General features: G+C 37.7%; 1 protein-coding gene across 2 annotated transcripts in view; it reads left to right on the top strand.

Moving 5' to 3' along the window:
* Positions 1–27,078, top strand: part of TMA16 (translation machinery associated 16 homolog) — a 32,609-nt gene that overhangs the window by 3,027 nt on the left and 2,504 nt on the right. The window contains exons 2-7 of one of the 2 annotated variants that reach the window (XM_021698715.2): positions 3,420–3,532; positions 12,524–12,561; positions 14,160–14,244; positions 15,409–15,557; positions 20,009–20,051; positions 20,968–22,195. In XM_021698715.2, coding sequence (XP_021554390.1) covers positions 3,420–3,532; positions 12,524–12,561; positions 14,160–14,244; positions 15,409–15,557; positions 20,009–20,051; positions 20,968–21,148 — 609 coding nt within the window. In that variant the 3' untranslated portion in view covers positions 21,149–22,195. Of the gene's footprint in view, positions 1–3,419; positions 3,533–12,523; positions 12,562–14,159; positions 14,245–15,408; positions 15,558–20,008; positions 20,052–20,967; positions 22,196–27,078 lie in introns of those variants that run through there. The other variant, XR_006539592.1, reaches the window with a different exon arrangement.

Genomic DNA, 27,078 nt, shown 5'->3' with positions numbered 1-27,078 from the left:
TCAGGAATTTACTTTGCCCAGATTCATTAGAGGAATCACTGTATATGGCAGCTATAGCCTTATAAAATGAAATTTTTTTTCAAATAAGACTCAAATGTCAAAATTTCCTTGATCCATGAGCTACAAAATGGATGTTGTGTTAGCAGGCATGAAAACAACATTAATCCCATTGTTTGTCTCCATTGGAGCTCTTGGTGACCAGGTGCATTGTCAATGAACAGTCATATTTTAAAATGAATCTTTTTTTCTTAGCAGTAGGTCTCAACATTGGGCTTCAGATATTCAGTAACCCATGTTATAAACATGTGCTATCAACCAAACTTTGTGGTTCCATTTATAGAGCACAGGCAGAGTAGATCTCCCATAATTCTTAAGGGCCGTAGGATTTGGGGGATGGTAAATGAACACTAGTTTCAGCTTAAAGTTACCATCTGCATTAGCCCCTAACAAGAGAGTTTGTCTTTTGAAGTTTTGAAGCCAGGCATTGGCTTCTCCTTTCTAGTTCTGAAAGTCCTAGATGGCATCTTCTGGTAGGAGGGTATATTATATACACTGAAAATCTTGTTTAGTGTAGTCACCTTCATTATCTTAGCTAGATTTTTCTGAATAACTTGCTGCAGCTTCTACATCAGCACTTGCTGTTTTACTTTACACTTTTGGAGACTGCCTCTTTCCTTAAACCTCATGAACCAACCTCTGCTAGCTTCAAATTTTTTCTGCAGCTTCCTCACCTCTTTTGGCCTTCATAGAATTGAAGAGAGGTGGGCCTTTCTCTGGATTAGGCTTTGGCTCAAGGGAATGTTGTGGCTGGTGTGATCTATCCAGACCACTCAAAACTTTCTCTTTATCAGCATTAAGGATGTTTTGCTTTCTTATCATTCTTGTGTTCACTGGAATAGCACTTTAAATTTCCTTCAAGAACTTTCCTTTGCCTTCACAACTTGGCTAACTGGCACAAGAGAGAGGCCTAACTTTTTGGCCTATCTCAGCTTTGGACATGCCATCCTCACCAAGCTTAATCATCTCTAGGTTTTGATTTAAAGTGGGAGATGTACGACTTCTTTCACTTGAACACATAGAAGCAACTGTAGGGTTAGTAATTGGTGTAATTTGTATACTGTTTTGTCTCAGGAAATAGACCTGAGGAGAGGGAGATAGATGGGAGATGGCTGGTCAGTGAGAATCGTAGGGACACACACAGCATTTATTGATGAAGTTTGCCTATATGGACACAGTTCATGGGGCTCCAAAACAATTACAAGAGTAACATTAAAGATCACTGATCACAGAGCTCCATAATAAATATAGTAATAATAATGAAGCTTGAAATATTGCAAGAATTAGTGAAATGTGACATAGAGACATGAAGTAAGCAAATGCTGATGGGAAAGTGGTGTCCATAGACTTGCTTCATGCCGGGTTGCCACAAACCGGGTTTGTAAACAAACAAAACAAGACCCCCACAATATCTGTGACACACAGTGAAACAAAGCATGCCTGTACTGTTGTATAATGGTTTCACATTATTCTTCTATACCTGTAACCACCTTCCAGTGCCATTCTGGGTTTCAGAGTGGCAGTTATCTTGGCTAGGTGTATCAAGAAGTGAGCAGTAAATATTTGTTGGTGTATTTCAGTGAATATTAGTTGAAGGAATGAATACATGTGTGAATGAGGAATTGGTGGTCATTATAATTAATTCTGCCAAAAGTTTTACAGAGGAAGTGACTCTGAGTTGTATTTTATGAAAAGACAAGGAAGGAGAAAAGGATTTTTCAGGCAGAGGTAACCAGTGCAGTTTTCAGAAGTTACGAAACAGCATGGTGTGTTCTGGAAATGGGGGAGAAGTTCAGTAAGAACGGGATGAAGGATGTTTTGAAGAGTAAGAAATAATGCTGGAGACGTAGGTTGGGGGTAGATTGTTTTCCACGTTAAGGATTTGGGACGTAACTGTGAGCTCATTAGCAGGGGAGAAGGACTTTACCAGATAAATGTTGTAGAAAAATAAGCTTTGCGACTTCCATGAAGAAAGAATGAGCAGTGAGAATCTAAAGGCCATCCTAATCATGAAAAATCATGAGGCTGAATTAAGTCAATGACAATAGTTTTGAAGAGAAGGTTCTAAGAACCTTTTTGAGATTAGGTATGTTAGAGACGGCCAGTTGTCCCCAACTAGAATCTTTTCTTTTGTAACAATGTATTTTTTTCTGAGAATAACAATTATATTTACTACTCTCCTTTACATAACCCCCTGATTAAATTTTGATCAATGGGTTGTAAACAGAAGACTCCAGCTTCCTGATATCTTGCTCTTAAAGGAAAGGGGTGTGCTTTTTGATTTTCTTTTCTACTTCTCTCTGGCTGAAGTTTAGACTTGTTATTAAGTCATCTTTTTTTTCTTTTTTAAAGATTTTATTCATTTATTCATGAGACAGAGAGAGAGAGAGAGAGGCAGGGGGAGAAGCAGGCTCCCAAGGAGTAGGAAGCCCGATGCGGGACTCGATCCCAGGACCCTGAGATCACGACCCGAGCCGAAGGCAGACGCCCAACCATCTGAGCCACCCAGCGCCCCTGTTATTAAGTCATCTTGAGCTATACAGACATACAGGAGGTTATAGCCTCAGGATAGTAGATGGAAGGAGCCTGGATCTCTGAGGACTTTGTGAAGCAGAGCCTCCAGCTCCTACTTCTTACATGAGAGAACTAAACTTTATCAGGTTACACCATTATTACTTTGGGCTTCTCTTATAGGAAGTCAAACCTAATTCCAAAATAAAAACAGGTATGATAAAATATAGAATTATGTAGGAATAAAGAGTTAAATGTCTAGTTCAGTGTGCCGAATGAATTGGGACCTTGTTAACTGGCATAAGGTTTGAATGGGAAAATAATTTGTTCTTTTTTGGGTGTGCTAATTTTGAGATGGCTTGTATTATTTCCTCTATTCCTGTTTTTCTATGAACCCAGCTTTGATTTTGCTTGATTCAGTGCCAACTCTGTTCCATGTGCAACTTCTGCAGTCAAGCTCCCGTGAACATCCTATGTTCCTTCCACTTCCCCAGCTTTTTTAACTGTAACACAAATTTTTAACTCTGTCTTCTCACTACCTGCATTCACTTACCTACTTTGAAGATAGTAAGAGTTGAAGAGCTGAGTTTATTGACCTTTTCTGTGCCTTTCTTTATTTTCTTATATCACTGAAGAGTAGTTTTGAATACATCATTTCTATTATGACAATGGAAACCAATGCTGTTCCAATCATTTAACGGGTCTGGCTTATCTCCTAATTCCTAGAGTAGTGTTTCTGGCTTATGGTATTTCTTATATTACTGTTTTTTAAATTTATTTCTAAAGGAAATTTTTTAACTGAAATCACTTCCATATCTGACTATGTGTGTCATGTATTTTCCTAATTTTAGCCTAAAGCCCTAAAGGGAAAACTTGTAGGACGGGAAAAAAAAGTCATCCATCCATATAGTAGAAAAGCAGCTCAAATTACAAGAGAGGCCCACAAACAAGAAAAAAAGGAAAAGTAAGTATCTTTTTATCATTTGTATTATGCATTGGTGTAAAGCCCATTAACATTTATCTTTCATCAATATTCCCTTCTCTCTAATAAATGTTAAGTATGTTCAATGCCCTGAAGGTAAAACAGTGAACAAGGATTCATTTCTTCTAGAGCTTACCTGAAGCAGAAACATACACTTAAATAGGTTGTGATGAGTACAATGAAGAAAAAGGAAAAAGAATTATGGGATGGAGAGTGACAAAGTGGTTCTGTTTTACATAGAATAGTCATGTGTAGCTTATCTGAAGAAGTTCATATTGGAGCAGAGAGCTAAAAGATGTGAGGGAAGGAGCTATGTAGTTATATATTGGACATATAGGTTAAAGTACCATTAGTCTATTAGATATTTAGAAGGAGATAGAAAATGGGCAGTTGGATATGTTGGGTCTGGTGTTCAGGAGATTGATTAGGGATGCAACACAAATTTGGGAGTCATCAGCTTCTAGATGGGACGGTAAGTGATGAGACTACATAAGATTATCTAATGAGTAAATGTAGCTAGAAAAGAGAAGGGGGCCAAGGATTGATCCCAGAGGCCTCCATCATTTAGAGGTTGGAAAAAGGATCCAACAAGCGAGACTGAGAAAGAGGAAAAAGAAGATTGTGTTTCGAAGAGAAGGTGGTGATCAATTTGCTCTTGATTGATGTGAGAGCTGAGAATTGATTTGGTAATTTGATTTAGTAATTTGGAAATCATTTAGTAAAGTGGAGATCACTATATATTTTTTGTTATTTCTTAGTTGTTGCTCTGAAAATTACGACTAAATCTTAAAACAATCTTGTTTCAGATTAATGCAAAGTTAATTTCAATAGTATATAAAAAATTTGCTCCGTTGTGGCTCCATTCTCCCTTCTTTGTACTATTATTGCCTAGAAATTACATCTTTATAATCCCATAAACACAGTTTTACAATGATTGTTTTTATGCAGTTGTCTTATGAGAATACACACAAAAGTGCATTTTTACTGTCTTGTATATTTACCTGTGTAATTACCTTTTTTTTACTGGTGCCCCTTATTTCTTCATGTGGATTCATATTGCTATTCACTGTCCTTTCATTTCAGCCCTTCATTTCAGAACTCCCTTTAGTATTTCTTATAAGGCAGGTCTGAAAGTGAGAGATTCTCTAAGTTTTGATTATCTGAGAATGTCTTAATTTCTCCTTTATTTTTGAAGGAAACTTTAGAATATAGAATTCCTGCATATAAAATTCTTGGTTCAGTCTTTCTATTCAACACTTTAAATATGTCATCCCTCAGCCCTGTGGCCTGCATGGTTTCTTTTTTTTTTAAAGATTTTATTTATTTATTTGATGGAAAGAGAGACAGCGAGAGAGGGAACATAGGCAGGGGGAATGGGAGAGGGAGAAGCAGGCTTCCCCCTGAGCAGGGAGCCCGATGCAGGGCTCGATCCCAGGACCCTGGGATCATGACCCGAGCCGAAGGCAGACACTTAACGATTGAGCCACCCAGGCGCCCCAAGGCCTGCATCGTTTCTAACGAGAATTCAGCTATTTATCTTATTGAATGCAGTGAGTTGCTTTTCTCTTGATACTTTGAAGTTGTTCTTTGTCTTTGAATAGTTTGACTTGTATGTCTAGTAGGTGGGGATTTCTGAGTTTATCCTACATGGATTTCATCCTACATGGAGTTTGTTACGCTTCTTGTGTGCGTAGCTCAGTGTTTTTCATCAAAATGAGTTTTTAGCCATTATTTTTCTAGATATCTATCTTTTCTGTCCTTTCCTCTCCTCCTGTGACTCCCGTTATACATATGCTGGTGTTCTTCATAGTGCCTAATACGTTCGGGCTAGCTTTCAAGTCGTCTGTGGACCTTCCATTCCCCAGTTTTCCTTTAAATTTTTTTGGTCTCTGAGACTCTTCATTTTTCTTTCCTTTCCACTTTTTGTTGCTCAGACTGGATACTTTCAGCTAACTTGCTCTTATGTTTGTGGATTCTTTTTTCTCCCAGCAAAACTGCTATTGAATCTTTCTAGTAAATTTTTCATTTTTATTATTATATCTTTCAACTCTAGAACTTGTACTTGGCTCATCATTGTAATTTCTGTCTCTTTATTGGTGAAACGTTCTCATAATTTCCTTGAATTTTTTAGATACAGTTTTCTTTAGTACTTTGTATGTTTATTATAGGTGAATTCAAGTCCTTGTTGAGTAGGTCCAACTGTCTGGGCTTCCTTAGGAAGTTTCTATTGGATGCTATTTTTAATCCCGGAATATGGGCCATATTTTCCCTTTTTCGTTGTGTGTCTCATAATTTTTGGTTGAAAATTGGACAATTTCAATAATACAGTGTGACAACTCTGTTAAATAGACACCTCCAGCCTCTATAGTCAATTAGGTTTGCTCTTGTTGTTTGCTTTGTGACTTTCCTAGACTGATTTTGTAAAGTCTGTTTGTTGTGTGTGGCCATTGATGTTTCTGCTCAGTTGGTGGTCAGCTAATGTTTGAACAGAGTTCTTTAAATGCCTTTAGCTAATAAGTCTCTCACCCTATGCTGAGGGGCTCTATGAATCTATTGGGCATGCCTTTGACACACCAGGATGCAGTTTACTTAGACTTCATTTCTTGTTTGCATAGATCCTCAGGGTTAGCCAGAGGTGAGAGATTAGGACCTGCTCAGGTCTCTCCTTAGCATGAACATAGTCCTGCATGTGCATATGGCATTCTAGATTCCCAGGAATACGTTCGGGCTAGCTTTCAAGTCGTCTGTGGACCTTCCATTCCCCAGTTTTCCTTTAAATTTTTTTGGTCTACCTTTTGTTAGCCCCCAGCTGGTAATATCATCGAGGCAGCTGCTATGTTAGATAATTGCTGCTGATTATTTTCAAGAAAAACTTGGGGATATAGCTGTTCCTACAGAGAGAGCTCTGAGTCAGATTATGTAAAGACAATGTAACTTCAAGCTTCTTAGCATGCTGCCTGTCAGGTCAAATGGTAGCAGTTCTCTGGGGATGGAGGTTTTGGGGAACTCCAAATTTGATCTCTCTGGTGGCCGTTAGGAACATGGCTTTTACAACTACCATGAGTTGCTAGTCCATTGGTTTTCAACACTGTTGCAGAGCTGACGAGAGGACGATGGATTAGGCACATTACAGCACCACAGGTTTGTTGTTCTTACTGAGATTGGCCGGTTTTTCTTGAGAATGTTCCTCAGATTCTTGCAAGCCTTTGTTTAATTTTCATACTTCTGAAAAAGTTGATTTTGACAAGTTTTGTTACTATTCTCTGCTTTTATGGAAGAGTGGATTTTCGTAGGTCCTTATGCCATTCTGGAAGTTGGTTTCTACTCTTGATGTGAAGAATTCATAGCAAAATTTTCTTCTTAGGAATACAAAATGTGTATATAAAATGCCCCTTCTTTTCTGCTTCCTGTCCCTTAAGTCTCCCCTCTCTGGTCAGCAGCCCACACTATAATTTGCCAATTCTCCCCTCCATCTTTGGCCTGTGAGAGTCCACAGGAAGTGCTGTAGAGACAAATAAAAAATTACTTAAAATGAAGTTATAAAGACAAAAGTCATCATTTTAGCTATTTTAAAATAGCCTTACCATTTTAATAAATGGTAGATATATTTCCATACTAGCTGATAGAAACCAGCATGTTCATTGTTATATATTAATTCCTTACCCAAAACCTAAAGGCATATTTAGTAAAGTTAGCTGTTCCACAATGATTTGGCTAGAAGTTTTCTGGAAGAGAAAATGACCTTTTTCATAAGGGTTATTAGGATGGTAGTATCACTTTAAACAGTAATTTTCAAACTTTAATTTATTTATCACTTTCATGAATTTTGCTATGTCTTTTGACATGGTTATTACTTTTTGTTACTGTCTTTACTAGTATTTCACAAACTTAGGTGTACACGAGATATACATGTAGGGCGTATTAAAATGGTTTGTTCTTTCCCCTAGAATTTTCCATCAGAACATCTGGGGCAGTGTCAAAATTTTGCATTTCTAACAAGTTTCAGGTAACGTTGATGCTATTGCTGCTTGTTCAGGGACCACACTATGAGAACCACTGACCTATGGCATTATTTACTTAATATTTTTTTAGAATCTATTTCCCTTACATACCTTTTTTTTTTTTTTTTTAAAGGAGACATTTAGTCTGTATTAAAAACAAGTAAATACTGTTGCCTTTCATGGATGGTCTGAGCCTGAGGCATGCTTGCTTTATCCTTGGTGAAAAGATTTAGCAAAGGTTGGAAGACTTGTTAAGTAAGCATTAAACTAAGTTTTCTTCTTAATGTAATTAGAGAGGATCAAAAGAAAATGGGGGGAAAAAGTAGCTTGCTTAAAGATGATTTAATTCTGTGTCTATGAGACTCAAAAATCAGCTTAGTGGTATACATGGCAATATTTTAGGAAATACTGCTTTAGAGTTTGGCTAAATTCTTTGGTTCACTGTAAGTACTTGTGCCAATGAGCCTAGAATCTTTGTATGTTGTCAGGTATTTTCAGGATTTTATGTACTGATTTACAGAAACAACAATATAAAGGAATTATGGAAGAATAAAACTGAACAACATGGTAATTCCTAAATAACTTATTCTAAGGAGGTCCCGTTATTGGCCAAGGCTCCATTTTTATAGTACAGAATTGAAAGGTATTACTTAATTTTTTCTACTTGGACAGTGTTCTAAACAGATTTTTCTCATTTATTTTGAAGAAGTCATCATTGTAACTGTTATGGCTCCAGAAGCAAACAAATATACAGTTTTAGTAGTGTCTAATGTATTTTATGAAACAGGCTTACTTAACGCCTGTCATAGATGTCAGTTTTTTGAGTAGCAGCATTATTGACCATGAGTCGTATTTAATTTAAATGGCGTAAACACAAATACCATCTTTTTTTTTTTTTAAGATTTTATTTATTTATTTGAGACAGAGAGAATGAGATACAGAGAGCATGAGAGGGAGGAGGGTCAGAGAGAGAGGCAGACTCCCTGCTGAGCAGGGAGCCCGATGAGGGACCCGATCCCGGGACTCCAGGATCATGACCTGAGCTGAAGGCAGTCGCTTAACCAACTGAGCCACCCAGGCGCCCAACACAAATAGCATCTTAAAATGCTGCTGATCTTCCTGCACTAGAGTAGTACTTCCAGCAATACAGAAATGTTGAGTTCCATATTTTGGAGAGATGGTTGGTGACAAGATACTCACACTTCTGGGATAGCTGTGAGCAAGATGGTAGAAAAGGTACCAGCAGTACTTAACTTGAACTTCAGGTGCCTGTGGCTTCTTAATAATGAATAGCAGTTATCAAATACTGCTTTAATTACCTTTTGCTGCATAAGAAATTCTACGGCATCATAGCAGTTTGAAACAAACAGATTTTTGGTCAAGAATTGCAGTGCCACTTAACTGAATGCTTCTGGCTCAGAGTCTCTCACAAAGCTACAGGTAAAATGTTGACCAGCCCTCATTCATCTCAGAACTTGATAGGGAGAGGTTTTGCTTCCGAGCTTACTCATGTGGCTTTTGGCAGACCTCAAGTCGTGGCTGCCTGGTGGCTGGAGGCATCAATTCCTTGCCACATGAGCCTCTCCATAGGCTACTCACAACATGGTAGCTTGGTTCCGACAGGGCAAAGGCTCAGAGATAGAGCAAGAGAGGATGGCTAGGACAGAAGACAGTCTTTGAAACTTAATTTCAGAATGACATCCATCACTATTGTGCTATTTTATTTGTTAGAAGTCTCTAGGTCTAGCCAGCCACACGCAAGGATCACAAGGCCATGATTATCAAGACACAAGAATCAGTGGGGACCATTTTAGATACTGTCACCTTTTGTGAACTATCTGCCTACCAAAGATACATGGTTTTCCAAGGAACAGATGTAGCCAGGCAGCTTAGAGTATCTAGTTTCTATACTTTTCATAGAACTGAGGATTCTTTGTACCACTTTCTAAGGTTCCTTTTTAGGGAGAAACATAGGTAGGTGGGGAGATCAGGGAGGATATCTGTTATGTTGTAGTGCCTTTGACTAGTGGTCAAGGATACAAAACCAGACCTGCTAGGTTAATCAAGTTGACTCTTACTGATAGACTCTGATTACTTAAAGATACTGCAGGAGTGAATAGCAACAGAATAAGAGCTCAAGCGTGTTTTTCTTCAGTATTTGAATGCTCTGATTTGGGACTATATGGAATATTGCTTCTGTTCTTATTAAAAGAAATTAGTATGTTTTGAAGACTAGGACATTTCAAGGGATGCAGAATTTACAGAGAGCAAATGGCTTTTTTTTTTTAAAGATTTATTTATTTTAGAGAGAGAGAGAGAGCACACGTGTGTGCACAAGCAGGGGGAGGAGCAGAGGGAGGAGGATAGGGGAAGCGACTCCCTGCTAAGCGTGGAGCCCGTTGAGGGGCTCTATCCCAGGACCCTGATATCATGACCTGAACCAAAATCAAGAGTCAGATGCTCAACCGTCTGAGCCATCCAGGCACCCCGTGTGTTATTTTAGCTTTATTTTATGATTTCTCAGCATAGCAATGTTTTGTTGGTATGTATTATCATACATACAGTATGTCCTGCAGGGTATACAACAAAGAACTCTAGATACCAAAAGAAAGTATGGAAAATTAACAGAGAGAAACTAAGCACAATGGGAAAAATCTAGGAAACAACTACTTTGGAGAATTAATCTCAAATCTCTCTACTTTTCTGTATCCCAACTGATAACAATTCTAGTTCAGGCCCCATTGAGTTCATTCAGAATTATTGCAACCTGACTTCTAACTAGATTCTTTCCTCTAGACTTAATTGAAAGGAATGAATTTTTTCTACCTTGTTATGAGTATTCTCTATTTTTTAAAATAAACTTTGGGGTATAAACAGCATTCAGTAAAATGGCCATATTTTCAGTGTACAGATTTGGGTTTTTGACAATACATTGGTCTAACCACCACGATTAGTGTGTAGTGCCATTTTCATCCTTCCAGAGGATTCCCTTGTGCATCTTCTCGGTCATTCCTCACCACCACCCCTAGCTTCAGGCAACCCCTGATTTGCTTTTTATTTTGATACATGAAATTTGTCTTTCCTAATGTTTCATTTAAATGAAATTATTATATGTAATTTTTTGTGCCAGCTTCTTTCACTTAGCATAATGTTTATGAAATTTACCTGTTATTTCATATATTAGTTGTCTTTCTTATTACAGAATGGTATTCCATTGTATGGATATGTACTGTTTATTCATTTACCTGTGGTGTGTTCATTTGGATTATTTATAATACTGGGCGATTATTGGGGTCTGCAAGGTAAGGGTCCAGCCCCCTGTTTTTGTTAAAAAGTTTTATTGGAAAGCAGCTAGCTATGCCCATTCCTTTTGTATTATCTGTGGCTGCTTTCAGGCCACAGTGGCAGAAATGAGTAGTTGTGACAGAGACTGACCACATTACTCTCTGGCCATTTAAGAAAAAATTTGCCTGCCTCTGCTATTATGAATACAGCTGCCATGAACATTCACTTACAGTATTTGTTTGGACATATGCTTTCATTTTTCTTTCAGTTCCTAGAACTGGAATTGCTGGGTCATATGGTGATTGTATATCAAAGTATATAAGAAAATTGAGTTTATATGGAATTAAGTTTATAAAAATTGCTGGTCATATGATAGGTGTCACGTTTAAGTATGTAAGAAAGTGCTTTATCCAAAGTGATAGTATCATTTTATATTTTCACCACCAGTGTATAAGAGTTATATTCTCTCCATATCCTCTCAAGCTTGCTGTATTACCAGGTTTTAAAAAACTTTTTAGCCATTCTGGTAGTTGTATAATAGTATCTTAGTTTGATTTAATTTTGTACATCTTGATAACTAATGATGTTTAAGTATCTTTTTATGTGCTTATTGGTCATTTCTGTGTCTTTGATATGATGAAAAATCTGGTAAAATCTTTTGCCCTTTTTGGTATTAGGTTTTCTTCTTAAGTAGTAGGAAGTGTTTGTACATTCTGAATGCAAATCCTCTGTTAGTTATTTGTATTGTGAATATCTTCCCCCATTCTGTGCCTGAAATTTTTTTTTTTAAAAGATTTTATTTATTTATTTATAGAGAGAGAGAGAGAGAGAGCACAAGCAGGCGGAAGTGGTAGGCAGAGGGAGAAGCAGGCTCCCTCCTGAGCAGGGAGCCCGATGCGGGACTTGATCCCAGGACCCTGAGATCATGACCTGAGCCAAAGGCAGAGGCTTAACCAGCTGAGCCACCCAGGTGTCCCTGTGCCTGAAATTTTTTATTAAAAAGGCTTCATTTTATTTCTCCAGTTTTCTAGTTGTTTAAAGTGGGAGGATGAATCTGGTCTGCTTTGTTAGTCAGGGACAGTAGATTTTTTTTGTTCATTGCTGTATCTCTAGTGAGTAGCATAAAGTGTGGCAAAAACTAGCTGTCCAAAGGTGTTTTCTGAATTAATATTTAGAATACCAACAATAGAAATCATGTATTACCTAGACTGTTTCCTGAGAATAAATGAGTTCTTTTTCTTTATTATAATTCTTTTCAAATTATGAAAAATAAACATTCTGTTCTGTTCTTGTTGAAGTTTAAAAGGTGACACTAGGGCATTTTGGTCTTGGTGGCCGCACTCTGTCTTCTAGAAGGTATTCATTATTCTTGTGCACAAGTATTACCCACCTGAACATTCATAATCCAATCAGACTTTTTTTGTGTTTTCAAAACTGATTTGTTCTATAGGTGTCCTTTAGTCATTAGTCACTGAAGACCTAAAGAAATGTTTCTAGTAACATTTTGTTCCAGTGATTTAAAAGAAAAGCATGGTGTTCAATGTTTCTGCACTAACAAAATTAATTTCATATGTATAAAAGAATGATCCTTGAATTAAGGTTCTGTGGGCAGTTTTTTTTGTTTTTGACAGATTTTTAAAATTTGTTTTGGAAATTTTCTAACACATTATGTACCTTTTTTCCCAAGATTGAAGAATGAAAAGGCATTGCGTCTCAACCTTATTGGTAAGTAGATTTACTCATTTGACGCTCTGGCTAACCCATAGTGAAGTTCTGCTCTGTGCCTATTTTTCTTTTGATTCTTCTAGGGAATTTTCTTTACTAGACTTAATTAAAACAAAACAAAGTAAAATCAATCATTAGCTCTTAGATAGTGTTAATAATATCTAGCTCAGTTTTTCAGAAACTATTTAGTTTATATTTACCTACCTACCTACCTACATTGTCTATCTATCTCTGAAGTTTAATTCTAGCTCCCTAACTCATTAGAATTAGGAAGGATTATGGTCTAAGTATTTTGGAAACAGCAGTTTATATTTAGTGATGTGGATACATGCATCGTCAGTCTGTATCTCAGTGTCACAGTTTTTTTTTTTGGGGGGGGGGCGGATTTATTGTTAGTAAATTTTTACTTATAAGTCTGACTTCAAAATAGTGACTCTTAGGGGTGCCTGGGTGGCTCAGTTGGTTAAGCGTCTGCCTTTGGCTCAGGTCCTTATCTTAGGGTCCTGGGATGGAGCTCCATGTCAGGCTCTCTGCTCAGTGAGGAGTCTGCTTCTCCCTCTCCCTTGGTGCGTTCTCTCTCTCTCTTCGCTCTTTCTCAAATAAATAAATAAAATCTTAAAAAAAAAAAATGACTCTTAGGCTTTATTTATTTGTTTGTTTGTTGTTCTGTTTTAATCTTAGGCTTTACTTGAACACCGATCTCTAATGCTTTCTCAGATAATAGAATAGTATTTCTAAGTAGGTCATCCATATCTGAGGTATGGCCATTTTTTGATCTGTAATATTGAGAAATCTAACTGCAAGAGACCCTGATGGTCAGATTTACTCTTTGCATAGTATCTGGCAGATCTTGCATGGTTAATGTATTTACTAATTTGAGGCCCTGGACAGGCCACTTAACCTTTCTCATGTGTGAATAGGGATAATAATGTACTAATCCTCATAGGATTGTAAAGCTCTTGACATAGAGCCTGCTGCTTATTAAATGTTCAGCAACAACCATCTTCGCCATTAATCAAGTTTTCATTTTATTATTTTAGACAAGTGTTCTGTCTTTTGCTTTTTAAATACTTAGAACTTCATGTTCTGTTAATGTATTCTTTTTTTTTTTTTTAATGCATCCTTATCGGATAAGAATTACATACTGAGGGCGCCTGGGTGGCTCAGTTGGTTAAGCGACTGCCTTTGGCTCAGGTCATGATCCTGGAGTCCCTGGATCGAGTCCCACATCGGGCTCCCTGCTTGGCAGGGAGCCTGCTTCTCCTTCTCCCACTCCCCCCTGCTTGTGTTCCCTCTCTCACTGTGTCTTTCTCTGTCAAATAAATAAATAAAATCTTTAAAAAAAAAAAAAAAAAAAAAAAAAGAATTACATACTGAAAGGCATCTCTGTCTCTTCCCCAAATTAAAATGTGACAATTTGATTTCTGACAGACTGGTTTAATTAGCTTTGAGCCCACGCAAGCCTTTATATTTAACATTGAAATAAATTTTGATAGTATTTTAAACACATTGATGTTGAAAATTATGATGAATACTCATTGCTTAAGTGATGATTTATGGTGTTAACCTATCTTTGTACTTTGTACTTGTTGTTATAGGTGAAAAACTGCAGTGGTTTCAAAGTCATCTTGATCCCCAAAAAGTAGGATATTCAAAGAGAGATGCTTGTGAATTAATTGAAAGGTAAACACTGGGTATGTTGTGAGCAAAGTGTCAGAAAAGGGAATTCTGCAACCTGGTTCTTCCAGAGACAGAGTTCTGTTCTGGATTTATAGAGGAATAAATGGGCTTTGTTACCAAAAGGCTTTAGATTCACACCCTGGTTTAGCCACTCTAGTAGGTTTGTAAGGTTTCTGAGCCTCAGCTTGTTACTTAACCCAGTTTCTTGGATCAGGAAAGGCTTCCTATGGAAATATCATCTAAACTGACTTTTGAAGCGTAAGGGTTAGCAGACTGAGGTAAAGTTAATTGAAGAGCTTTTAGGCAGAGATAACAGTATCAGAGGTATAAGTGACAGATTTAGTGATCTACCAAACATTAAATATAATCAAAATAATAGGTTCAAGAAGGGCATTGTGACAGGTAAGCTCACAGAAGACCTCAGGTATCACTGTAAGAGTTTGGACCTTTTCAAAGGACATTGGGAGCCACAAGAAGTTTTTTACAACAGGCACCTGAGATGATCATATTTAAACCTTAGAAATGTCACAGTCGTGAGAATGATGATGATGGCCTGAGGGCACATGGCTTTGGCCAGGACACTGTTGAGAGGCTGATGAAACAATCTAGGCAAGAGATGATGATGTTGGCCTCTGCATGGTTAGTAGCAGTATGGTGAAGAGAAATAAAGATTCCAGAAATATTAAGAAGGTAGAAAGTCTCAATCTTTAGTGAAAACTTAGATATGGCATTAAAGGGAGAAAGTGGAGTCAAGGAGGACGTGTACATTATTCACATAAGCAAGTGGGTGGATGGTTGTACTATTTCCTAAGATAGAGAGCCAAAGAGATGGAACAGGTTTGGTGGGGGATGGGAGGGGACAGAGGTGAGCACAAGTTCACTTTTGAGGTGTTAAGCCTCCATGGGACATCCAAATGGAGATGTCCAGGAGGTGGTTGAATACGAGGATCCTGGAGTTTAGCAGATACTTGAATAGCAGGCAGTGATCTGATTGCTGAAATTTTGGACATGGTTGGGTTATCCAGGGACCGTCTGAAGTCTGAGGACACGAGGAACTCAGAAGAGTATAAAAATTTTAAGGATAGGCGAAGGCTAGGGTTTGTTTTAAATGGGGTAATGTAAGCCAAATGTAAGACTTGTAACTCATATTGCTTTCTTATTTCTCAGGTATTTAAATCGATTCAGCAGTGAACTAGAGCAGATTGAATTACATAACAGCATCAGAGACAGGCAGGGAAGGCGGCACTATTCCCGGGAGACAGTCATCAAGCAGACAATGGAGCGTGAGCGACAACAGTATGAAGGATATGGCCTTGGTGTGTTCTCTGTGACTTTCTTTTTTTCTTTCTAAAATACATAGGCATATCAGGTTTCTTTTTTTTTTTTTAAAGATTTTATTTACTTGACAGAGAGAGACACAGAGAGAGAGGGAACACAAGCAGGGGGAGTGGGAGAGGGAGAAGCAGGCTTCCCGCTGAGCAGAGAGCCCGATGTGGGGCTCGATCCCAGGACCCTGGGATCCTGACCTGAGCTGAAGGCAGACGCTTAACGACTGAGCCACCCAGGTGCCCCCCGGCATATCAGGTTTCTAATTCATTTCAAAGATTTAATTTTATTTATTCTAAATATTTAGTTTAGTTTGAATTTCTTCTTTTGATTTCCTTTCTTTTGTGAGTATATCAAATAATTTTTTAATTCTTTTTTTTTTTCTTACATTCTCAAAACTGTCACTTGTCATAGTGATGTATCTTTCCACCCTGACAGTAAAGTTTTCTTTTCCCTTCTGGCATATTCCTAATTTGCTTTATTGTGGAGTTATTACTTGCCCATCTGTAACTACATCAATGTTTCCTTAGAGTAGGTGCTGTGCCCTTCTTATCTTTCTAATTCTTGTAGGACCGATCTATAGTTGTTGCAGTTATTCTTGAGAAACTAGAAATCAGACATTCATTCTTAGCATTGTAGCATTTCTTACCATTCTTAAAGACAAGTATCTTGTTAGTTTATCAACATTATCTGAAGAAAAAGCACTTAGGATACTTAAGGCTTGCAAAGCCCACAAGCAGGTGAGGATCCAGAGGCAACATGGCATGCAAATGGTATTTGATTGACTTCTTTATTGTCAGTCTAGGAAGTATCTGGCAATTTCACATGAAAAATGTAGATTTTGTGCTTTTTAAAAAATATTCAAGTGGTCTGGCAACATAATCTGCCTGTAATGGAGTAACAGCTGTCCCTTTTAGACTTGATCATATATTCTCAAGTTTGCCATGGCCCTGAACATTACTTCACTCACATTCCATTTCTGGTCCATGTTATGGCATTTATAGTGTGTGGATTTGCTTGATAAGTACAGTATAAATGAAATATTTAATAGCAAATTAAGTTATTTTTTACTATTATTATTTTTTAAAGATTTTATTTATTTATTTGACAGAGAGAGAGAGACACAGCGAGAGAGGGAACACAAGCAGGGGAGTGGGAGAGGGAGAAGCAGGCTTCCCACTGAGCAAGGAGCCTGATGCGGGGCTCGATCCCAGGACCCTGGGATCATGACCTGAGCCAAAAGCAGACGCTTAATGACTGAGCCACCCAGGCACCCGCAAATTAAGTTTTTAAATTCTGATAATAAAAACACTGAAGTATTAATACCCTAAAGGAAATATCTTGTGGGTAACTGTTGTGTTGGTCCCAGCCTATTGATGGCAATTCTATCAGCTAGAAATTCCTGAGGCACTCACCTGGGCCTCTAGTACTTGTGTTGAGCCCCCATAGGTATTTCCCCAACTGGAGCCAATGTTGTGGCTGGTGCAGCCCTTGTGGTTCTTACTATGATTGTAGGATGCGTCTAGTAACAACCGTCAGGGAAATTTGAAAAAAAGAAAAGCCAAGATTTATTACTCACAAGGTCTAGAGGGTCCATAGCATGCCCAGGGCCACACAGGGAGGTCAAGGGTAGAGAGAGGAAGGGAGTATGGACTTGGGGCTCCAACTTTATTAGGGTCTGAAGGTGAGGTGCCTGGGGTTTCACATGTTCACTTTTTTTTTTCCTGCTTATTTAATTTATATTATTATTATGTTAATCACCATACATTACATCATTAGTGTTTTGATATTGTTCCGTGATTCATTGTTTGTGTATAACACCCAGTGCTCCGTGCAGAACATGCCCTCTTTAATACCCATTACCGGGCTAACCCATCCCCCACCCCCCCGCCCCTCTAGAACCCCCAGTTTGTTTTTATTGGTGAATTAAAAACATAACTGGGAGTTAGGGCATGAGAAGGGAAAAGTGGGGTCACTTGAATGGTGATTTAGTAGGTTACTAGGGCTTTCTAAAAGGGGACTTTGATGGGTGGGCATGGCCTGGTTTCTTATCTAGTTGTTTTGCTGGTAGTGTGTCAGACAGCTGGCAATATTTTTATTAGAGAAGGGTGTCTTTGATACGGATGTCTACACAGTCAAAAGCTTCGTGTCAGGCACTTACACTGTGGTAACACGAGAGACCCTGAAGTAGTTGGTTGGCAGTTCCTCTTCATCATTTCTAGGAAGTGAGCTGCTTCACTGAAAAAAAATAACAGAAAATAGCTGTAGCACTAGATAGGTATGATTTAAACCTTTAGAGCTTACTGTGTAACAGGACAAGTTATTTAACCCTCCCCCCCACTGGGTTTTGTTTTCTTCAATTTAAAAATTGAAATAAATAGTATACCTACTTCCCCAGTTGTTTAAAAGTTACATGAGGTTTCATTTATCAAAGTGCCTGACACAACCTAATACAAGGAGGTTCGGGGAGAGCTTCAAGCACTGCTGTCTGTGTCCCTTTCACTGAGTAGTCACCTTGTAAGAACGTAAAATTGCTTTATGCTCCTAGATCTCCCATCTCCTCCTGTTGCGTTTTCTCTGGAACCCACTTTAATTAGTTCTTGTCTCCATCACCCAACAAATACTGGTCACTGATGACCTCTAAGTTGCTAAGGCCAACAGTTGCTATACTGGGTGTTGATTCTCAACTTTTCTGCGGCATTTGATACAGATGATCACTTCATTTTCTTGTCACACTTTTCATTTGGTAAAGAAGACCCAGCCCTTTCCTAATTTTCTTTCTAGTTCAGTTTTCTAAGTTGAATCCTCCTCCGCTTCACAAACTAAATATTGGCCAAGGTTCCCATCCTTGGGCTGCTTCTTGTTTTCTACGTATACCAATTCCTAGTTCATTTCACTCAGCCTGTGGTTTTAAATACCATTTACATGGTGATAACTTTGAAATTTGTATTTGTTGACCCTAACTTGTCCCTAGAACTCCAGACTTGCATTATCAAACTGGGGTTTCTCAGAATCTACTTGAATGTCTTCTAGGCATCTCAGACCTGACGTCCCAAAGCAAAGTCCAGCTTTTCTCCTAAAACTTGTTCCCACATGATCTGTATGTCAGACAGCAGCATCACCACTTGGCCAGTTGCTCAGGCCGGAAACCCGTAGTCACTTTCTCGCTCCATCCAGCTCGTCAGCAAAATGTATTTTGCATCTGAAATTTGTGCTGCTAACACCACCACCTCCCTAGTCCAAGCCACCATTGTGTCACCTGTTCCATTGTAACAGCCTCCCAGTTGGTCTCTGTGCAACTGCTCTTTCCTCCTAGAGTCTGTTCACCACGTAGCTGGCAGATGAATTAACAGAGCATGGCCAAGGTCAAACGTGTATTGGTAATTGAGCCAGCACAGAAACTCAGATCCAGCATTCTTCCAGCTGTGCCACAGTGTTTCTTCCAGAGTCAGGGAGTGTGTCTGGTGAAAGGGTTGTGATCTCTGACAACTCCATAAGTGCCTCTTAACATAGGCAAATTATTACCGAATTCTGCAGGTTCGGAGAAAACTGGATTCTGACACCTCTCCTTCCTCAACCCATGGTAGTATAACTACTTCTGACTCATTTTATTAGGATTTCTTTTTAAAAAATGGTGTTTAATTTACACCTTTTAAACACTTGACCCCTTCATACTCATATTTTCTGAAACTATAGTCATAATCAGCATATAGTTGTGTCAAGCCTTTTTATTTTATCTTTTTCATTCATTGATTCTGATTTTAATTAGTATTTTATTGCATAGTCCTGTTTCAGTTTTTTATACATGCCATTTGTGTTTTACCAATAACTATGATCGTGCATGTTGGTTTATGGTAAACTTTCTAATCATGGTGAGGAACTGTTAAATACCTAGTTTTTTATTAAAAATGGATTTAAGTTTTATTGAGTTGCTTTGAGCAGCTACTGATTATAGTTTGTTTAAAATTTTTTTCACATTTTGAATAATGTGATTTTTAAAAATATTAAAGAATACTTCTATTTCTCAGATAAACTCTACCTTGCGAAGGTGAAGTATATGCTTGAAAAAAAAATTGTACTTTTCACCAAGAAAATATATTTAAAAATCTAGCCTATTATTTTAGGGGGTTGATCATTAGAAACTGCTATGTGCCTTTCATAGATTAAAAGGACAGGGTTTTATCTCATTAATAGGTTTATTTCATTTTACAGATTCTATGCTAGAATTTATTATTTAATAGCATTCCTCTTAAATCACATTCTTAAACTAAGCCCTTACTTTTCATATAGCATTATAGCAGTGCTTTGAAATTTTGTTTTGCTTGGATTTTCTTGCTGTCTGTCACTTATTCATCGTATCTGAGATAATAAACAAGAGAACTGTAAAATGTTGTGATTTAAAGAACACTGCTTAATAGATATAAATTATTTTCTTTCCCAGAGATTCCAGACATTGTAAATGCAGGTAATCTGAGAACTTTTAGGTAAGTCTGTCTCTCTCTATTATCCCTTGAGGCTGCATGTAAAATACATGAGACATAAACTTTCTTCCCTTTTGTACTTAGACATTAGAGCTAAAAAAAACTCAGGGGTTTCTTTTAACCTTTTCTCTTTTATCAAAGTAAGACTTCCTAATTTGTGTTTATTTGGAACACGTGATGTGCACTGACATGATAGCGACATGGTGCCTTTAAATTCCTTAATATGATACTTAAAAGAACTTGGTCTCACTATTCCTCCCCAATTCGTATTTTTTAAAAGATAAATTAACAGCAACAGGCTCAATGGCTCAGAGTTCTATCCCTAGACTGTTCACAGCACGCTCTTTTGGAAAAGATGGTTCCTGGGAAGTGATACCAGAGAAAAGGTTAAGTCGTCAAGAACTAGTTAGTTCAGTGGTTGAAAGATGATTTCTGTTGTAACAATAACATATTTTTGGTTACTGAAACTTTGACTTCCCACCAAGTGTGAAAGGATAAATCGTTTCTGACTGCACTTTGGAGATTTGCGAGTACAATATAGTTACTGCTTTTGAGGTTCTTGATACTATATGGCCCGATGGAGTGATCAGGTTAGGGAGAATAAACCAATGGCAGAGCCTCCTTGTCACTTCTGCCTAATAGTTTCCCGTACTGCGTTGGAAGTTTGGGATATGTGGGAATCTCTGTGCAGTTACTGCTGTTGTAGATTAATGAGAAGATGCAATATGTACGGACAATGCAAGCCTTCCTTCTTGGGACTTTTTTTCCCTAATGAATATAGTGTTTGTTTCTAGGGCATTTGAATCTGCAATAAATGTATAAGCTTTGTTCTGCTGCTTTCAGAATTTTAAATATTGACTGCTTCGCTGTCTTGCACCCCAGCAACCCTCTCTATGTACTCTCTCTTTTGTTTATTTAGGGAATGGGATTTCGATCTGAAGAAATTGCCAAACATTAAAATGAGAAAAATTTGTGCTAATGATGCAGTCCCCAAGAAGTGTAAGAAAAAAACTGTTACGGCTGTAGACAAAGATTTAGGGGAACTGGAACTAAAAGATGAATCAAGTGATTCAGATGAGGAAATGACAGCAGTGGCCTAATTGTCCTTTGCTTGTGGTGAAAGCAAATAATTGGAGAGCTTCAAGTTCTGTTTGACCTGATTATGGTAAATAACTGTCCAGATACAAGAATTTGCTATGAAACTTCTTTCATCATGAGAATCCCATTTGCAGTTTCAAAAACAGTGTTACGATTTTCATTTAAAAATGAATGTTGCTTTTCGTTTACATTCAGTTGCTAAAATAGATATAGTGAAATAAAAGCACAATCTAAGATCCATTTAATCTGAATTTCCCGGGCAGGGGGAGTGATATGAATGAGGACAGAAATGTTTTGATTTTTTTCCTCATGTTTACCTCGGATCACCTGATCTCACATTCTGGGGCGTGTATAGCAACGTGTTTGCTGTAAGGGTCCTATGGATACTTCTTGAGCAGTGATTATAGCTAAATTGGCTTTCAGTAATAGTGTTTCACTAATCTTCCTCTTAAACATAACACCTATTTTCTTTCCTTGTAAAATAAGGAAAATGTGATAGGGAATAAATATACACTGATAGATTGTATGTTATTTTTATTATCTTTAAGCCAGAGTTAAATGGTAAAGTAAAAAACTGGGGTCTATTTTCATGATGTTGGCCTCCCACACTTAATCTGTTATCTTTTGATCGAGGGGATAAACGATTTCAGGTAACTCTGTTTCTGTATTATTTTCTGCTTTCTCATGAAAAATGATAGGTTTTATTTGTGGAAACAACTAATGATTAGAGAATCAGTTATTGCAATTGTGTTATTTGTGTTATTTATTCTTCTAAGAGATAGGCTAAATGACATATAACTCAGTATTTCAAGTATCATGAAAGACATGGATGTGTTAGAATGTTGTTCTTCGTAGAACTCGTAAAAGGCAATTATCTTTTAGGCTATTTTCTAAAGAATACAATGCAAATATATTTGAGTATTTTCAAGAAAAGAAATATAAAACATTAATGCTATAAGAGGTTAACTAGATATCAACTGTCTTATTAACAATTTATTTAAAATGTTACAGCTTTTTTTATTATTGAAAATTAAGAATAAAATTTATTTTCATAATTTCACTTCTTAAAGTTCTAATTATTTCATTTTTTTCAGTGTTTTAACTGATGCTGATTTGCTTTAGTAATTTTCATAAAAATATGGCTTTATGGTTACAGAAGTTTCAGTCTCTTTAGTCATTAGAAAGTGTCCTTTTTTTGGTTTCAAAATGGCTATAAAAACTGAATTTTAAATTATAGTAAAGAGAATAGAAACTGTTTTATCCTGTCTGATATTTAAAAAGGCATACTGTTAGATAAATAAGAAAATGGCAGATCATCCTCCCCCTCAGACATTTGTTCCTAGTTTTCCCTGTACCATCAAAGCAAAAAAAGACAACAGGCACACTGCTTGGAACTAGAATAGGTAGATACTTGTTGAATGAATGAATTTACTTTACCATTTAGGATAATAATCATAATTCATAATCACATTTTATTATATATCATTAAATAATGTGGCAGTAACAGTCATAATTTGTTGTTAGAATAATGCTTTTAAGTGATATCCTTAATCATTGTCTGTAGAATATGTTTTTTCTGCAGTGATAACTTGTGCTGCCTTATCTAGATTCTTTTCCGGTCAGTAGTATGTCTTTGTAAGATAGCTTCTGCAGTCTGTGGCCACGGAACAGAGTAAAAGCAACTCACTTGGTTGGCAGTTCTGTGCAAACTGGGAGCTGGTGAACTTTTTTTGTAAAGAGCTAGATAGTAAATATTTTAGTTATTGCAGCCCAAATGGCAGTTTCTGTTGCATATTTGTGTGTGTGTATGTGTGTGTGTGTGTGTGTGCATTTTACCACCCTTTACAAATGGCCATACACAGAATAGGCCGCAGGCTGGGCTTGGCCTACTTGCCATCATTTGCCGACAAGCTGAACTTGCATGGATATGGGCTAATTGTACATTTCTAAGCTCAAAGCAGCTAACTCTGACACTGGTGATCTCTTTCCTAATACCTTAGTCACTTCTTTGCCTCACCGACATAGAACATAGGCATCTCTTTAGGATTCTGTTCACCTCAAATAGAAGCTTTTTCTACTCCTATATCCCTTGTGCTACTGGAGCAGGAGATTAGATAGGTATCCTCTTTGCTCTACCACCACTTCCTCTTAGTTCTTTTAAGTTCTGCCACTGTCTCCCTTTCCTTGTTATCTTACCTCCCAGAAGAACCTTCTGCCCATTCCACGACTTTGGCTCTTGGCTCAGTTTTCTTCTCTCCTATTTCAATCATGTTACTGATTCCAGAAGCCTTGTGGATAACAAATCTAACATGGTGACCTTTACCTTTCCCAGTCTTTTTCTCCATCCCATCAGAGGCCTACCCGTGGTCACACCCAGATCCTTATCAGCTCCTGAAACTCCTGTAAACTTGACGGACTCTTCTGTTCTCCATTCACTATCTCCCATCCCCCTCCATTGCTGAAGTTCCACACTTTGACCTCATTTCTTTCATTGTGCACCACCTATCTCCTGTTTTCAGATTATTGCTTCAGATTTTGTTGAGATTCAGATTTAATTGCCTCCCTGCATATGCCCTGAATCCCTCTGCCCTGGGCTGCATAGTATTCCTCTTTAAAAACTCAAACTGAAAAACACTTAGTTATCTGTCTCCTTCATACCTGTTGTTCCCAAGCAGCTCAGCGTTGCTGGAGAATATCAGACAGCATGTCAGGCATTCACATTTGCACATTGCAAGTGGATTCTCAGTACTGATGAGCAGTTTTACTGTGTTCCTGTAATAAGTTCCCTTTCTAACTTTGAGATAATTCTTTCACTACCTTTTTCCACATGTTCTAGCTCAACTTTAATATTTGCCTCTTCGACATTCATCTGTTCACTCTATATGCATCATTGAGAAAATACAAACTATCATTTTCTTTTCTTTCGATTTTGTGAATGTAGTAGCTTTTCTTCTTTCAAAGGCAAATACTCCTGCTTGTGTTCTGGATCTCACTCCCTCCTGTCTTCTGAGGAACCTTGAATCTCTCCCAAGTTTTTCACCTAATTTCTCAAGCCAGAAAACTGCCTGTAAATCATCCCTGATTCTTCTCTTTCTCTTTTCCACACCCTCCCGAATCTAATTTAATTAGTGAGTATTTCTGGTTCTATTTCCAAAAAGAGAGTCAAATCAGTCCCTGTCAGGCCATCTCCATGTCTTGCCTGTGCTGTGTCCATTTGCTTCCTCACTCGCCCTCGTGCCACCATTCTTGGTCCTGGGAATCCGTTCTCCAGAGTTGCTCATGAATTTTTGGAAATGTACACTAAAATATGCTCCTCCTCTGTTCATACTGTTACAGTATCATTCTGTCACGTTCTTCATGGTATGTTTATTTGATGGGTATAATTTTGTATCTAACCACTTTTTTTTTGAGATTTTATTTTTTAGAGCAGTTTTAAGTTCACTTCAAAATTGAGAGGAAGGTAAAGAGATTCTACCCCCTGCCCCCACACATGCATAGCTTCCCCCATTACTGACATCCCCCACCAGAGTGGCATATTTATTACAATTGCTGAACCTACACTGATAATCTGTCACATTTCGAATGAAATTCACATTCCCTACCGTGGCCAAAGAGGCCTGAAATGCTTTGATTCCTGACTGCTTCTCCAACCTCAGCTTGGCTTACTGTACTTCAGATCGCAGGCCTTCTGTCCATTCCTAGCACAGCCAAGCTAGTTTCTATGGTGGAGCAGCTCTGCTGGCACCCTGATGACCTTGTGTTTGTCCACGTAGGCCAGGCTTGGTTCAGGCTGACCTGAGCCTTAGAATGAATGCCCTATGAGCTTCCTGGAGCACAAGGATATGGGACCTGCAGGAACTACCGAGGGCCACTTCATGTTTGCCTCCCTATCTTTCCAGGAGGACGTGTGAGACAGTTTGTCCTTGCTCTGGATTTTGATGAAGTATGAGACCATTCCATGTGAAGCCCTTTAGGGTGTAGCTGCAGGCCACAGACTTGCTTAGCTGCAACAGGGAATCAGCATCTCAGCACCAGGGTGCCCCGCTCCTTATGTTGCATTATCATATCTTTGATCTATCATGCCTTCTTTTTGTGTCTTCCCTTGGGACAAGACTCACGGGGGGCTGGCAGTTTGCCTTTCTTTTGCTATCTCTGTAAGTAATAAACTGTCAGACTCTAACAAGGGTTTGTTCTTTCCGTAGTAGCTGAATCTTGCTACTTGCCACTAAGGAGTTTGGTTACTGTTCCCTCTGCCTGCATCGCCCTGTCCCTGAGTTAAAGTATTTCCTTGTTAATCACCTCTTTATTCCTTTCTGTAATGTCAGGGTTGGTCAGTCTATGTTGGCTTTAATGTAATATGAATATGTTCAGACCCTGCTTAAAAACACAGACTGTTATAAAATCTTAAGAACCCAAGCATTTTTGAATGTTGCAGATACATATCTGCAGAAATCCTGGTAAATTAGCCAAAGAGTATAGAAACCATAACAAAAGTTTAGGTCACTTGTTTAATATACAAAGTCTCTCTTTCACAGATAATTATTTTCCTTAATTTGTCTTAGTACACATTATTCACAAAACAGTAAGTTGTTAATGCAAGAGAATTAGGTAAAACCAAAAAAGTACAAATGCTCAATCTCAAAAATTGCACACAGTTAAAATAATTTTTCCTTGTTTGTTTAAACGCAATCTCCAATTTCAAAATGGGCTTTCTTCAGATTTGGAGGAAACACTGCAGCCCAAAATAACAGTACTTCCTTTGAGCTGTATTGATATGTAAAATAGCACCTTTGGGCTGACTTAAGGAAAGAAAAAAGGTTTTTCATCTTTCTTAGTTAAAGCTAAGTCCTATACAATTATAACATAACAACTACAATAATGATAGTAAGTTTAAAGAGCTCTACTTTGTTCCAAAATACTCACTGGCAAGGTAAGGAAAGGTAAACTGTCAGGTGAATGCAGTAATCTTTCCCATCTCACCCCCTTGACAATTAGAGTGTCTTAATGATGTCATTGCTCTAGTGAGCTAATTTTCCAGCCAAACAATAGATTAGTTTTAGGGGTATCTAAGGACCTTTTGCAAAACAAGATAAATTCGGCTGTCTGGGACAGTAATCACATGTAATAGCAGCTCAGAGTGAGATTTAATCCTGGGACATTTTGAGAGACTCCTTCAGTATATACCTATCTTCAGTTTCTTCATTGCTGTATCCCAGGTTTATTGGATCATTTTTGCTTTGATTTTTTTTTTTTTTCATTTTTGTTTTGCTTGTGTTTGTTCTTAAGCTTAATTGCCTTTTGGACTTCACTTTAAAGAAAAAAACACTGGGATTTCATTCCTTTACCGTTCAGTCTTTGATACAATGAAAGTGAGAGTTCTTTTAAAAATTAACGGCATAAATGTCTGTGGTTTATGGTATTGGTACTACCAGATGCATGATTATAAAAAGCCAGGGTTTTTAACAGAATTGCGTTGTTCATTCTTCAATTTCAGTCCTTTGATTCATTTCCATTTTACTTCTTACGTGAGCAGGTAAACATGCTTCAAAAAGAATTGTCCTTCTGGAGAGTAGTTTTTGAAGGGTATGTCCAGTCCACAAAAGTATTGTCACAAAGCCAAATCCTTTCATTGAAAGGGCAGTTGCCGCACAAATAGGAAAGAAAATCAATATTAGGTTTTAAATGCACATCATTATTTCCAATGGTTTGAACCACAGACAGCCATTGCAGGAAAACTTTTTATAAAAGATTTAAATTCAGGAGTTCAGGGTTTGTAAAGGGCAGAAGAATAGCAGAATAAAAAGCTGACTTTTAACCTGCTAGGGAACTATATTATTTTCTCATTACAAGAAAGTCAAAGCCTGTACAAGTTAATTTTGAGAATTTATGTATCGTATTAAAACACCGTGTCATATTTTAGGGTTAAGACAGT

Source organism: Neomonachus schauinslandi, chromosome 2, assembly GCF_002201575.2.
Source record: "Neomonachus schauinslandi chromosome 2, ASM220157v2, whole genome shotgun sequence".
Classification (NCBI taxonomy): Eukaryota; Metazoa; Chordata; class Mammalia; order Carnivora; family Phocidae; genus Neomonachus; species Neomonachus schauinslandi.
This window is presented reverse-complemented; position numbering and strand designations above follow the sequence as displayed.